Source organism: Tupaia chinensis, unplaced genomic scaffold (assembly GCF_000334495.1).
Source record: "Tupaia chinensis unplaced genomic scaffold, TupChi_1.0 Scaffold000539_1, whole genome shotgun sequence".
NCBI lineage: Eukaryota > Metazoa > Chordata > Mammalia > Scandentia > Tupaiidae > Tupaia > Tupaia belangeri.
Window position 1 is genome coordinate 2,383,048 of NW_006160052.1, and position 15,068 is coordinate 2,398,115.

At 55.9% G+C, this 15,068-nt stretch overlaps 1 protein-coding gene across 1 annotated transcript in view; it reads right to left on the reverse strand.

Moving 5' to 3' along the window:
• The window catches only part of RRP12 (ribosomal RNA processing 12 homolog), a gene marked incomplete at its 5' end in the record, with an annotated part of 36,089 nt that overhangs the window by 13,392 nt on the left and 7,629 nt on the right, over window positions 1-15,068 (reverse strand). The window contains 16 exon segments of the mRNA XM_014591176.1: window positions 869-962; window positions 1,466-1,533; window positions 1,746-1,900; window positions 2,340-2,502; window positions 2,586-2,650; window positions 4,811-4,932; window positions 5,071-5,213; window positions 6,745-6,859; window positions 7,431-7,528; window positions 7,734-7,845; window positions 11,153-11,244; window positions 11,679-11,777; window positions 12,974-13,101; window positions 13,177-13,315; window positions 14,512-14,628; window positions 14,834-14,939. Coding sequence (XP_014446662.1) covers window positions 869-962; window positions 1,466-1,533; window positions 1,746-1,900; window positions 2,340-2,502; window positions 2,586-2,650; window positions 4,811-4,932; window positions 5,071-5,213; window positions 6,745-6,859; window positions 7,431-7,528; window positions 7,734-7,845; window positions 11,153-11,244; window positions 11,679-11,777; window positions 12,974-13,101; window positions 13,177-13,315; window positions 14,512-14,628; window positions 14,834-14,939 — 1,816 coding nt within the window.

Consider the following 15,068-nt stretch of genomic DNA (forward strand, 5'->3'; position numbering starts at 1 on the left):
TTCACAGAGTGGCTACCATGGACGGGGGCCGCCTGCAGCCCTCAAGGTAGAGAGAGGGCCAGCGAGCATGGCCAGTAAGAGGCTGCGGCCAGTGAGAAGCCAGCCGTCCACCACACTCGGCCCTCTAATAGCACACCCTCTAGGCCGCTGTTCCAAAGTGGCAGTCACTCCTCCTGACACTTTTCCAGAGGAGAGGTGGCCTCGCCCCGGACTGCCGTGGCCACCTGCATGCTCACCCAGAACACCCTCCCACTTGGGCCAGCGAGCATGGCCAGTAAGAGGCTGCGGCCAGTGAGAAGCCAGCCGTCCACCACACTCGGCCCTCTAATAGCACACCCTCTAGGCCGCTGTTCCAAAGTGGCAGTCACTCCTCCTGACACTTTTCCAGAGGAGAGGTGGCCTCGCCCCGGACTGCCGTGGCCACCTGCATGCTCACCCAGAACACCCTCCCACTTCCAGGGAACTGCCACTCAGCCCTGGCAGTGGGCACGGCTCCCCAGAGGTCACTGTTGAGCTGAGTTCTGCACGGTCATTACCCACAGAGTTGGTCAAGCTGGCGACCTAGCACGTGCAAAGGCACCTGTGGGGCCTTTTATCAGGGCCCCTTGAAGCAGCCTGACAGGGTTGGGAGGACTGAAGTCAGTGTGGGACAAGCCTGTGAGTGCAGCAACAAAGGGCCACGGCCTCGGTTCCACACCTCGGCAGTTGAGGCCGGGACACAGGTGTGTACCCGTGACAACTGGCCAGGCAGAGGACAAGGGGAGCCCTTGCAGGACCACAGGGAGTGTCCTGACCTTGGGGTGGAGAAAAGAAGCCAGACCCCTTTCCAAGGAGCCCCCTCTCCTCCAAGCATGACTGTGAGGCTCACCTCCAGGTAGGGCCGGATGGTGGAGTAGAGCTTGCTGATGGCAGCTTCGTCGGCATGGGGGGCCAAGGCCACGACCAGGTCCAGGACAGACAGTCTGCTTGGGGCAGGGGACCAGAGGGGATTAGGGGCAGGAAGAGGGCACAGACTATCAGTCCTCTTACATGGGAGGAGTCAGGGTGAGGGCTACGGCCTCAAACGAGCCTATGAGCCATGACCACCGTTGGTCCGTCCTTGAGTACTGGCGTGCACAAGCACTGCTCACGCGTATCAACGCTTCGATCCTGGCAGCAACCATGTTCTAGCTACTGCCACGCCCACTCTGCACAGAGAACTCAGAGGTACAAAGTGGCTAAGTCACTTGTCCAAGGTCACACAGCCTGTAACTGGTGGAGCTGGGATGAGAGCACAGGCAATGTGTTCCCAGGGCCCTTGTTCCTCCCTAGGTGGCTAAAACATCCTCTGACTTCTCTGAGGAGGCAGTCAGGTGTCCTGGCAGAGCTGGGCACTCACTAGCTCAGGGCTTCCCCCAAGTAACTGCGGCATGAACCTCCAACCCCTGGGGGCCCTGCTAAGGGAGGGGAGCCGAGAGCACGTCACCTGGTGAAGTCAGAGCTGGCAGGGTCAAGCACCTTCTCACTGGCTTTTTCCAGGAAACCATTCACCAGCTGGCAGCCCAGAGGACAAGAAGAGGGCATGGCTGAGGGGAGACAGAGCGGCCGCAGCGCCCACAGGTGCCTCTCCGCCAGCACGAAGCCTCCAGCCCAGCCACGCTGTGGCCACAGACACAGCCCTGCGGTCTCAGGCCCCAGCGATGCGAAGGATCTCATTCCCAGCCCTAGCCCACCTGAATGCACCCTCTCCCTCCCCCAGGGCCCACCTGGGACTCAGTGATGGTCAGGTAAGTTCTGATGGTTTCCAGCACAGCCCGGCGCGGGGCTGGAGAGTCCCCAGATGCGACAGGCTGTCCGTACAGGTTGAAGAGGATTGGCAGAAAGTTCTTGGCAAAGCGGCTCACTTCGGCACGGTCAGCCTCTGTAAGGGACCCAAGTTTGCATTAAAGGGACAGGAGGTGACCCTACCTCTGGTTGTGGGGCTACTGCCCAGAGGGATCCTTTCAGGGGATCCTGTGGCAAAATCTGGAACCCATAGGCTGGGGCTCGTTTGTGATGGGAGATGCTGAAGCCAGGGCAGAGAATAAGTTGCCGCAGGCTGTGTGGCCACTCAGGGCCCCCGTCCTGCAGGCCAGCAAAGCGCCAGCACCACACTAGATGTCGAATGCACAACTCCACAGCAGCAATCCGCACGCTGCAGGGCAGGGGGAAGAGGAGGGCCATTTCTGGCCCTGCCAAGTCCTTGTGGCTCCGGCAAAAGCAGCAAAGGACAGCCACGCCTGGTGAGTGTGGCAGGTCAGGGTAGGGGCCAGGTGGAGGAGCGGTCGCACACCCCCAGCCCAGCCGGGGCCCACACCTGCCTGCCTCACAGCCCTTGGTGATAAGGGTGCGCAGGGCCTGGCACACGGCGACTCTCAGGTCCGCACGCTCACTGAGGGCCGTGCCCAGGGTCCGCGCTAGCCCTCTGAAGGAGGTAGCCACGTCCGTGGGCCTCGTGCAGAACCCAGGCAGGAGGGTCCAGATCTGTGGGGTGGAGACAGTAAAGGAGAGTGACACCCAGCACCCTGCACCCCTGCACCCTCCTCCCCACACCCTGCCACCCTCACCTGCCACTGTAGCGTGTCGTAGATCTTGGCCTCCACTGTGCTGCCTTCCTGGGCCAGGTCCATCGCTGCAGTGAGACAAGGATGCAGCGTGACCCTGCACCCTCTTGACCAAACCCTCGTTTTACCAAAGCCAAATGCCCAATGATGAGGATGAGAATATGGGCGTTTCCTCTTCCTCCCAAATTAAATCATACTTGTCCATCCTAAACACCTACTGGGTCGTCGGGAAAGTCATGACGCATTCTTGCATGGAGAAACGTAGAACAATACACCATGACCTCCCCGACGCCTAAGATGTCACACCTACAGAAAGCAGAAAGTAGATCTCTCCATAATCTACTCCCCCAGGAGGGGCCTATTTCTTGTTCTTACCTCGCTCCTGCCCTCTCTTCCTTTTTCATTCGTCAGAGGGCACGTGTGCTCACCAGAGAGACATGGAGGGAGGGAGAGGAAGCATGGCGCCTGCTCCTTTTCTCCGGTTCGGCATGTGGCCATGCACGTACAGCTGGCATGTTTCCAAGCAGCTGGATCTGGGACTCAGACCATGCAGCTGACCTTGGGGATCCAGCCACCTTAAGCACCATGCCGTGGGCTGGCCCTCTCCTGCCTTCCTCCTGCTTCTCTGACACACACAGGCCTGCTCTGTGCCCAAGGGGCAGGTCCCAGGAGTCCCTGCAGACACTAGGCCCCGTAGGTGCTGGAGCCCCTCGAGCGCTGTCCTGGTTGCTTACGAGACAACCAATGGAGTCAGACACGCTAACCGAGCGGGCTCCCTACACACGCTGCACAAGCTGCGCTCTGGGTGACTACTTCATCCCGTCCTCCTGACACAAAGACCCTGCCCATTCTACAGGAAAGTGAAGTAACCCTGCCCGAGTCACCGACCCAGGGAGCAGCAGAACCGGGGCTTAGATCTCGTCTGTCCAAGTCACCGTCTACTAACGCCACCTGGGCCCACCTACAGGCCTCCTCCTTTTTGTTTTAGAGGGTTTTGCCTCAGGGTGCATGCACTAGCTGAAGAAAGAGAGACAGAGAGAGGGAGCGTGGGAAATCACCCCTTGGGGGTACGACTCCTCACTTCCCACCCCACTCTCTCCAGTGAGTGCACACACCCTAAGGGGAAAACAAAGCAATACACAGATGGATGCTCCTCACTTACGACGGGGTTCCATCCCATGAAACCCTGCAGTTCTGCACCGTTGAAGTAAAAAACCCACAAGCTGAACAGTCAGGGACTATGTGTGCAGATCATGAACACGTGTGTGTGTGTGTGTGTGTGTATACACCACAGGTAAAGCACAGACACACACACATATATATATACATTGTAAGTTACACAGAAAACCTATCTCAGGCTGGCCCTGTAGCCTACTGGTTACGGGATCTGGATGACCAACTGTGGTTCAAATTACAACCCTGGTGGCTTAACAAATACACCAGGGGTAGGGTGAGGCAGCAGTTGGTATGGTGTTTAGGGAGCTGGACCCCTACATTTGCGGTTCAGGACCTGGAACCAGGGTCTTGAGAATCTCACTGGGTGCACGTGTATGTGCAGCCAGAATTCCAAGAGGAGGATGGAGAAGGTATTCTGGGGGGTGATTTCTCACTGTCCCTCTCTCTGTTTCTCTCTGGTGATCACACACTCCCTAAAAGCAACAACAAAAAACACCGAGTATGTGTGTGAGTGCCACTAAGTTATTTTTTTAATGTTTTATTTATGTAATCCTATTTGTTGTTATTATTATTTTAACTTGACCAGAGAGAAATAGAGAGAAAGGAAAGCTGCCAGGTCTGGGACTCAAACTGTACCTAGCCATGTGGGAATCCAGTGCCTTTAACTGCCATGGCACTTGCCAGCCCCCAGTGCCCCTAAGTTCTGAAAGGAGGGAGAAATGGAGAAGGGACTGTGGCGTAGTCACGCCCAGCTGGAGGGTGCTTCCTCCCTTTCCATCTCTCTCTGGCAAGTGCACCCTCTGATGATTACAGTAACAAAGTAAAAATAAAAAGGAGTATCTCAAAGACACATATGAAGAAGAAGGGGCAGAACTGTTTTTTGTGGTCCATGGGATAAGGACAGGGCCCAAGTGCCTGCTTATGCCCACCGCAGAAGGCCCGGTGGCCTCCGGTGGCAGATGGCTGCTGCAGGACGCCCTGCAGGCAGGATGTGCTGGGCTCGGAGCCTCCGGATCTCTGCGCCCGAGGCTGTCATGCCATGGGTGCCATACCTTTGCTCTTCAGGGTGGTGGCCAGCGGCAGGAAGTAGGCAGTGAAGAACGCAAGCCGGGTCTCCTGGATGTGGTCCCTGAGGACAGGCAGCAGCCAGCTCCGTGGGAAATCCAGGGTCTCTCTGAGGGAAAGGTGACAGGCTGGAGGACAGCCTCTGCTGGCTCTCTGAACCACGACACAGCAGACCCCAGCCTTTCCCAGGGCAGGACACGCCACCTGACATCCGGGTTCCAGCAGAGCCAGCCAGGGCCACACTTACTCAGAGCCGTCAATCTCCAAAGGCACAGCCTGTAACACCACCTCGGGTCCCATGCTGGTCACCGCAGCCCCTACCGCCTGGTCCAGAGCTGCCGTGTGAGGGAAGTGAGGGGACAGGCGCAGGTCACACAGAGACTGGAGACACTGAAGTAGAGAGAAAAGATGACACCTCGGGGGCTGCTCACAGAGCAGGGACCCATGACTGAGCCTGGGCCAGTGTCCAGAAGGAGGCTGGGATCTGGCCCAGGTTAAGCTCTGCCCTAAGGGCACTGACTGATATTTTTATTTATTTTCAAAAAATTTTTGGAGAGATTTTTGCTATAGGGCCTGTGCGCTCACCAAAGACACAGAGACAGAAAGCAAGAAATCACCCCCCAGTGGGGATGGCGACACCAATCTCTTCTCCTCCATTCTCCTCTCAGGATTTTGGGCACGCACACACACATGCCTGGCATAAGTTTCAAGCCACCGGGTCTGGGACTCGAACCACAGTTGACGATGTAGGAGCCCAGGGACATAGCCATTATACCATCTGCAGACTGCTAACAGGACAGCCCACCGATGTGCCGATCCCTCCCATAGGCCCAGGCCTTCCAAAGCTCCGTTCCATTTGCCAATGTGTAGAGGGTATTTCACACGGATGTCAACTTCCAATTCGCGGTGAGAAGTGGGAAGGCACGACAATGGCAGACTCGCACATGACCATCGGCAAATCGGCGGGTGCTGCCTGGGCAGCCCCGTGCCCTCAGTTCACCGGCCCGACTGCCTCATTTTCCATGGAACTGCCTGGGCTCCTGGAGGAAGCCGTCTTCCAACCTGACCTATAAGCCCATGCCTGCCTCCAGGGTGGCTCCTTCTCTCCAACCAGCAAAGGAGAGAGTTGGGCAGAGGCCCCATGAGGCCAAGGGCTGTCCCACCTGCTGCTGAGGCCCCGCCTGACTCTGGGTGTGTGCAGGCCTGCACCCTCTCCTGGAGCTGGGGTCTGCTTGGGATCCCTGGGTCACCCTGAACCTAAAGTAGTGTACTCTGGCCTGGACTAACCTTCTTGGGACCTCTGGCTGTTTACTTTCTTTCTTATTTTTTTTGGAGAAGTTTTTGCTACAGGGCGCGTGCGCTTGCCAGACAGAGACAGACAGAAAGACAGAAAGCAAGAAATCACCTCCCAGGAGGGATGGCCATATCTCAATCCCTTCTCTTCTCGGGATCTTGGGCACATACGCACACACACCCAGAGTGAGTTTTTAAGCCACCGGGTCCGGGATGTGAACTGCGGTCGACTACATGGGAGTTCAGTGACATAGCCATTACTCTAACTGCTGGTCCTGGACCTCTGGCTGTTTAGACATCAACACCTACTCACCTGCTGTGGACACTTAGACGCGTAGACAGACAGGAGTGGGGAAGGGAGAGCCACACTGGCTCCCAGGGTTGAGATGGGCAACTCCAGCAAAGAGTAGTGAGCAGGTGGCAGCAAGGGAGACCGCCCACCCCTCCCTGCTCCTCCCACGATGGCCCAGTCACCTCCCTGGGGACACTGCACTGGCACCTGTTATGGACACAGTCGGCGTAGGGGTAGGGAATTGGGGAGAGTGCAGAGACAGCAGACAGGCGCCTCCAGGAGCACACAGCCGGGCCCCAAGACCGGGAACTCACACGCCTGGGCTCCCCAGCTCACCTTCTTCATCACAGGGTGGGCCTGCCTCCCGCATGCCGCGAAGAAGGCGCACAGCAGCTGCAGCACGGAGCCCCACGACGCATGGAACCTGTACGACAGCCCCTCTTCCACCGCCCTGCCAAGGAGCGCGCAGTCAGGGCCATGGGCACGCCACCCTGTGCCCCACCAGGAATTCTGCAGCTGGCTCCAGGAGCAAACAGACCAGGGCAGACACCAAGGGCTACACCCCTTTCCTGGGACTGCTCAGGGGTGCTGGGCTGAGCGACGTCCCTTGCCCTGCTGGGAGCGTGAAGGTGGACGGTGGTCGTGGCAGTGAGTGGCTCCTCTCACAGGGCGGAGGGTAGCACGGCACATGAGGAGCGAGCACACTCTGGCCAGGCTGTCACTCAGCCTGTGCTTATCTCCCAGTGCCACAGCTTCTCACTCCTGTGCTGAAAGCTCGCATGTGCTGGTGGCCACTCTGGGGCTTCGCCGCCCTGACTCTCCCTCAATGAGGATGCTCCAAGGGCTCGGACTCACACCCACGGGCTCCAGAGTCTGCCTGTGGCGACAGCAGCTGGTCTGGGAGATGACGGCCCACAGCTGACTCCGAGCGCCCAGGCTGTGTGTGGCCACGGCAAGCCGCAAGTGCCATTGGGTGTCACACCAGAGCTACAAGGCGCCCTCACCCCACATGTGCAACCCACCTGAACATCTTGGCAACGGACTGGGCAGGGCCCGAGGCTGAGGAGGTCACAGAGCCAATGTCAGCCACGTGGGGTGCCACACATTCCTTCAGGATCTCCTGCAAAAGGAGGCCACAGAATGTCTAGGCCCTCTGTAGTCCCCAGAACTATTCGACCCACCCTGATGGCTGCTTCAGGAAGCTTCTAGGAAGCCTCCCCTGGGACTGAGATGGTGGTCGGACGAGCGCTGGAGAAACAGGGCAGCAGGCAGGACTTCCGCACGCTCTGCCCTCACCTAGAGCCGGGCCAGGGAAGTGACAGTACCTTGAGGCTCTGGGTGGCAGCGGTCACCACCTGCGAGTGTGGGGACAGGAGGCAGGTCATCGCAGTCCCAAAAAAGCGAGGGAGGTGGCCCAGCCCCAGGTCTCGCTGCAGCCTGTTAAGACAAAGTTCTCTGTGGGGCCTGGCAGATAGGGCTCCATCCTCAGACGGCCCAGGTCTGAGAAAGATCCCGGACCCGCAGGGCTCTGTAGGGCCCTGCAGGGCCCTCCCGGTGAGCAACACAGCAAGAGCACCCATTCCCAGAGGAACTCCACAGGGAGAGGTGCCCAGCAGGCCCCGGGCCAGAAAACGAAGGGTGGCCGCTCCCAAGGCACCCTGCATCTGTCCTGGCCCTCGGATGTACTTCCCAGAGGGAAATTCAAGGTTAAGTTTCTTAAATGCTCTTCTAGAAGTTTTGACCCAACACAGACATACCAAATGCTGACAACTGCAAACATTTATGTACTATCAAGTACCAACCACTGACATAACACACGTTAATTCATTTAAACCTTGCAATCACTAATGAGATGAAGTCCTATTATGATTTTTTTTTTTTGAGAGATTTTCACTATAGGGCGCGTGCGCTCGCCAGACAGAGAGAGAGAGACATTAGAGACAGAAAGCGAGAAATCACCCCCCAGGGGGGATGGTCACGCCGCAATCCCTTCTCCTCCATTCTCCTCTCGGGATCTTGGGCACGCACGCACACGCATCCGGCGTGAGTTTTAAGCCACCAGGTCCGGGACGCAAACCGCGGTCGACTACGTGGGAGTCCAGCGACATAGCCATTACGCTAACTGCTGGTTCCCAAATCCTATTATGATTTTTTAAAAATTTTATTTAACTTTATTTTAATTTGACCAGAGAGGGGCAGAGTGAGAGAGCAAGAGAGTGAGAGAAAGTGAGAAAGCAAGCCGCCAGGTCTAGGACTTGAACCGCAGTTGGCCCACGTGGGAGTCCAGCGCTCTTAACTACCGTGCTACCTGCTGGCCCTGAAGTCCTTTCATGATTACCATTTTATAGATGAAGCAGCAGACACAGAGAAATCATGTAACTTGCTCAAAGCCACACGGGTCGGTGTACTGGGCTAGGTCGGCGCCCCAGCAATCTGGTTCCACACACGAACATGGGTACAGTCACACTACACGGTGGCATGCCAGCCAGAGCGGAGGGCACACCGCAGTTGAACCGCAAGCTTTTATTTTTTAAAGTTTTGGATTTTTTTTAAGAGAAACTTTTACTATAGGGCACATGTGCTTGTCGAAGACAGAGTGAGACACAGAAAGCAAGAAATCACCCCCCAGGGGGGATGGTCATGTCACAATCCCTACTCCTCCATTCTCCTCCCAGGATCTTGGCCATGCATGTGCATACGTCTAGCATGATTTTCAAACCACCAGGTCCAGGATTTGAACTGCGGTTGGCCATGTAGAAGTCCAGCAACATAACCACTTCTGGTCCCATCTGCTGGTCCCAAGAATTATTTAATTACTATTATTTTAAAATTTGCTATAGGGCACATGCATTCACGAGAGAGGCAGAGAGAGAGAGAGAGAGAGAGAGAGAGAGAGAGAGAGGAGGGACGCCTCCAGGTTACTCATGTTTTTTTTTTTTTTTAATTGTCAGCGCATGCATGCACGAGAGAGACAGAGAGAGAGAGAGAGAGAGAGAGAGAGAGAGAGAGAGAGAGAGGAAGGACGCCTCCAGGTCTGGGACTTGAACCAGGTCAGCAAAGTGGGAGTCTAGCACCTTTAACCACCATGCTACCTGCTGGCCCCAGACTCACGAGCTCTTACCAGGTGGTCAAGGTGTAGCGGCTGTGTCATCCAGGTCTACGGAATGGTACTCTGTGATGCTAGCTAGCACCCAGACGAGACCACCTGCGGCTGCATTTCTCAGAACGGACCCCCACTGCGGGATGACACGTGACTAACCAGGTGGCGTACCTGCTCCCTGCACCTCCGGTCACAGTCAGCCCGGCCCTTCCCGGGTTGCTGCCATCACCTACAGTGCTGTGGTGAGCACCCTGGGATACATGTGGCACAACCACGGGCCTCCTGCAGCATAAGCTGAGAAGTGCTGAGAGGCGAGTGTCATTCTCCCGGTGAAAAGCCGTGTGGCACAAAGAATGGGAAGAGGTCCAGCTCTGCCCCTTAGAAGTTGGGAGACTATCTCCCTCATTTCCCGGAGTCCTCAGGGGTTTTTGTTTTTTGCATTTAATTTTTAATTTTTGCCAAAGGGCACATGGGAGACAGAAAGCAAGAAAGCACTCCTCATGGCAGAGAATCACACTGCAATCCGTTTTCCAATCCCCTCTTGGCATTTTGCACACACACATGCACACGTGCCTGGGGCACACACACACACGCACACATGCCTGGTGTGTTCCTCAAACTGCTGGGCCCGGAACCTAAACTGTGCAGTCAGTCACATGGGATCCAGCTGCCCTAACCACCAAGCCATGGACTAATCCCAATTTCTGGTTTATAAAAGAGAGTTAAGGGGGCCAACATGTGGCATGGTGGTTAGGGCGTTAGACTCCCACATGGCTGACCATGGTTCACGTCCTGAATCTGGCAGTCTGCTTTCTCATTTTCCCTCTCTTTCTCTGTCTCTCTCTCTCTCTGGTGAACAAGCACATGTGCCCTATAACAAGCTAAAAATAATGATGATGATAAATAAAATTAAATAACTATAAACAAAAAATTAAAAAAACAAAACAAACCCACAGAGCTAAGATCTTCCCAATGGGATTGCTGTGATCGGTGTGGTGAGATAAGAGAGGCAAAGCATTCAGCCGTGCCTGCCTCAGAGCAGGCCGAGGCAGCCTCCGACAGGGGAGGATGAGCGGCCGGTGGAGCCGCCGGTGTGGGAGACCCTGGCCTGGGCGCTGTGCCACAGTGGCAGTGATCTCAGCGATTACTGTGCTCTCGTTCTTCCTCAGACTTACCCTAGAGAAGTGGCGTTACTAGGGAGTGGCCCGGCCCCACTGTGAATGAGTGTTGAGAGCAATGCAGAGACAGGGAGGAGCTGTGGAGCCCAGACCAGGAGCTCAAGGCACAGCTTACACATCCACGAGGGCCAGGAATCAGGATGGAGCTCAGGCCCCACCCGGCGCTGGTGCTCTTGGCCCACCCAGCTGCTGCTCCTAGCTAGCTGGCCAACATAGGAGAGGACAACCAGCCACAGGGCCACCACAGGAGAGGACAGTGACGCGGCCCGCAGGGCCCCTGCAGGAAAGGATGACCGGCTAACAGGCCATTGCAGGAGAGGATAGTGACCTGGCTGTCAGGGCTGCACTGCCTGCTCCGAGCCTCACAAAAACAAGCATTTCCCCAGCTTTTAGCTCAGATCTCTCCCTCCATGACATAGAACAGGAGGCCTGGATGGGGCCTGGGAGGCCTCTGCCTCACCCCTACCTGACCAGGTTGATGTGGGCTTTCTCCATGACCTTCAGCCAGGCCAGCTGGGGCTGCAAGTCATTCTCGCTGGGAAGGTAGTCGTACAGGGCCTGGAGGTGGGAGGGGAACAGCAGGCGACTGAGCAAGTGCGATCGGTAGCAGCCCCATGGATAGCAGCCCCTTCCCCCTGCAGGACAGCAACAATGTCCTGGTGACAGCCCGGAAAACATAGTGCTGGCTCCTGCCTCTTCCTGCTCTGTGATGCTCTCCGGTTTGGGTTCTTTGGGAGAACAGCCTGTAGGAGCAGTGGGGAGCCCACACGGGCTGCGCGCCCCTTTGTGTCTGACGAAAGCCACGGAACCCCCCTCCCAAGTACACGAGCATGACTCTGCTGCTCTGGTGCTCCTATCTGCCTGTCCCCTGGCTTCCTTCACTAGAACAAACAGCACATTCAAAGTGACTCTGCAGACAAGCTGCAGGGCAGTGCCCTACCCGTGCAGCCTCACAGGGATCTGCCAGCACTTCCCCCACAACCAGGCCTCACCGTGATGATCTGGGCATTGAGCTCTGCCGAGAGGGTGCCCAGGCTGGGCTTGGCGTGGAAGAGGCTGTGAAAGGCCTGCATGGCACACGCTGTCACCAGCTGGAGGAGAGAGACAGGCTTAGAGGGAAACTACAAAGCCCACAGCTGCCCTCAAACCCGCCTTTGCCCAATGGGCTACAGGGGAGCCAAGGGCCCCTGAACCCCAAAGGTACCCCCTCCCATTGACACTCTTAAGGACTATCACTTCAGGAAGACATGGCAGCCACAGAGGAAAACTTTAACTGATTAAAGACAATGGAGAAACATGAGCAAAACATTTCCAAGACAATGAGCTACAAAGGGCAGGCTCTCCAGTCTGCAAACTGCCGGGAGACCAGTTCCTGCATGTTGTGTGGGTCTTTACAGAGAGAAGCACAGCGCCAGCAGAGGGCGTAGCGGACGCGTTACTGGACTCCCATGTGGCCAGATATGGTTGTAGTGTGAGACCTGGTGCATGTGCATGCGTGTCCAAGATCCCAGGAGGAGAATGGAGAAGAGATTGTGGCATGGCCATCCCCGTCACTTTCCCTCTGTGTCTGTGTCTCTGCTGAATGCAGACAGCCTGTGTTTAGAGAAAACATCTGAAAAGATGCACAGCCAGATGCAGGCACTATTTACCTCAGGGAACTAGACTTGGAAGGAAAGAAACGTTAAGACAGAGAGAAGGAAAGTGAGAGAGCAAGCCGCCAGGTCCGGGACTTGACCTGTGGTCAGCTATGTGGGAGTCTAGCGCCCTTAACCACCATGTCATTTGCTGGCCCTGATTTATTTATCTTTTTAAGAGATTTTTTTTGCTATAGGGTGTGGGCTCTCGCTGGAAAGACAGAGAGAGAGAGAGACAAAAAGCGAGAAATCACCCTCCCAAAGGGGATAGCCACACTGCAATCCTTTCTCCATTCTCCTCTCAGGATTTAGGGCATGCCTGGATACACGACTAGCATTAGCGTTAGGTCACCAGATCCAGGACACAAATTGTGACTGACTTCACGGGAGTCCAGTGACATAATCATTACACCATCTGCTGGGCCCCTATCTGTTTATTTATAATTTGACCAGAGAAAAAAGGGAAAGTGAAAAGGCAAGCCACCAGGTCTGAGACTTGAACTGCAGTCAGCTATATGGGAGTCTAGCCCCTTAGTCACCACACCATCTGCCGAGCCCCGTAATATAATTTAAAGCTATGATACTGGTCCCAAACAGCGAATTCTTTAAACATGACAGTTGTGGGCCCCCTTCCTCCAGGGGCCAGAGCTCACCACATGGCTCAGGGTCATGACCCGGAGGAGGGTCTCACTGCAGCTCTTCACCAGGCCCTCCGGGAAGCAGGCTAGCAGGTCCTTCAGCAGCGTCAGCATGTGCAGTGTGGTCGTGGCCTCTTTGGCACCTGCAGACAGAGGGGCAACTGAGACACCAGCCCCCTCTCTGCAGCCCCCTGTGCTTCCTCAACTGGGCTCCCCACCTCCAGATTTCTCAATCTCCTGGATGCAGAACTTGGCAGTGGAGACCGCTGCAGGGTGATGGGCGGGGGCCTTTTCACCGAACATGAACTCACTGCCCTTGAGCACGGAGCACACTCCATGCTGGGCCGCCTTCCGGATCTGAGGAGCAAGCAAAGGGAGGACGGGGCAGGACAAACGTTCAACCAGAATCTCGGGTGCTTGGTACCAACACCAACCAACCTTTGATTAGATACCTACTGCAGGCCAGGCCCTCAATATGTACAGAACCCCGTGCTGTGCAGCAAGACAGACCTTGGTTCAGTTCCCTGCTCTGCCACCAACCCATCAGCTAGCCTTGAGCAGGCCCAAGTCCTTAACCTCTGAGTCTTGGTGTTCTCTTTTTCCCATTTTTTTTTAGATTTTTACCATAGGGTGCATGTGCTCACCGGAGAGAGAAGGAGACAGGGAAAGTGAGAAACATCCCCCAGGGCAGACGGCCACGCAGCAAACCCTTCTCCTCCATTCTCCTCCTGTGATTTTGGGCGTGCACGTACATGCGTGTACATACACACACGCGCGCCTGGTGTGACTTTCAGGTTACCAGGCCTGGGACTAGAAGTGGCCACGTGGGAGCACAGTGCCTTAACCACCACACTACCTGCTGACCCCTCGATGTTCTCATCTTTTTCTTTTTTTTAATTCTTTATTTAATTTTATGTTGTAGTAGTAGTAGTATTCACTTTTACCAGAGAGAGAGGGGGAGTGATAGTGATAAAGCAAGTCGCCAGGTCCAGGACTCAGACTGTGGTGATCGGCGGTGTGGGAGTCCAACGCCCTTAACCACCATGCCACCTGCCCGGCCCCAGTGTTCTCATCTTTAAAATGCATCTATTCATTCATCCAATTGTGCACCAAGTACTGAGTGTCTACCAAGGCAGGCCTCGTCCCACATTCTGGCAAACTGGTAGTGAGCAGAAGACAACTCACGTCCTACTTGGGAGGCAGGAATAAACGTACTAGAAAGTATGTGTGTGTGCATGTTTCCTGTAATTCACCAGAGTACGTGCCCTCGCCAGAGATAGAAAAACAAGTGAGAACGCACATCCCCTGAGGCGTCGCACTGCAATCCCTCTGCTCCATTTCCTTTCAGGATTCTGGGCATACATGCACACAGTCCACTGTGGTTTTCAAGCTGTAAGGTATGGAGCTCAAACCATGTGGTTCGAGGTCTGAGGCAGAAAGCAGAGCCTCAGGCAGGAGCTCAGTCCTCGGGGCAAGCTCCCCACCACACTCAGACAGGCCAGCACTGTCTGGACTGCCCCCCCCCACCATCTTCTGGGAACTGGTAGTCTCACCTTGGGCTTGGCGTGCACGGTGAAGCTGAGCAGCCCATGGTATACCTGAAGGGTCATGGGGTAGCCCCAGGCCTCCAGGTCTTGCTTCCGAAGAAGAGTGGACAGGCAGGAGAGGACCTTGAGGAAAAAAGTCAGAGTCCCTCAGCTCCCAGCCTTAGCCAGGAGCAAAAAGGGCCCAGGTTCTTACCAACTCCAGAAACCCCAGAGGGATCAACCTATTTGAGGGTCCACAGACTAAACCCCTCCTGGGGGAAGGGAGAGGGCTTTGGCCCAATTGAGGGGTTCTGGAAGACGGCAGAGGGACACTGAGCCTGACACTAACCCATCGGAGGACAGAAGTGGAGCCGCTGCTGGCCTGAGTTGACATGATCTCCATGAAGGCTTTGGAGGTGTCAGAGAACTTCTTGATGAGCACAGGGCTGGGAACCCTGTGGGGAGAGCACACAGGTCACCCAGGCGGGCCTCTGAGAGGAGCTGGGGCAGCCTTTTGGGGCATAAGGGCAGAAGCAGGAAGAGAGAGGGTGATGTTAGCACAGCCAGTAAGCAAGAAAGGCAGG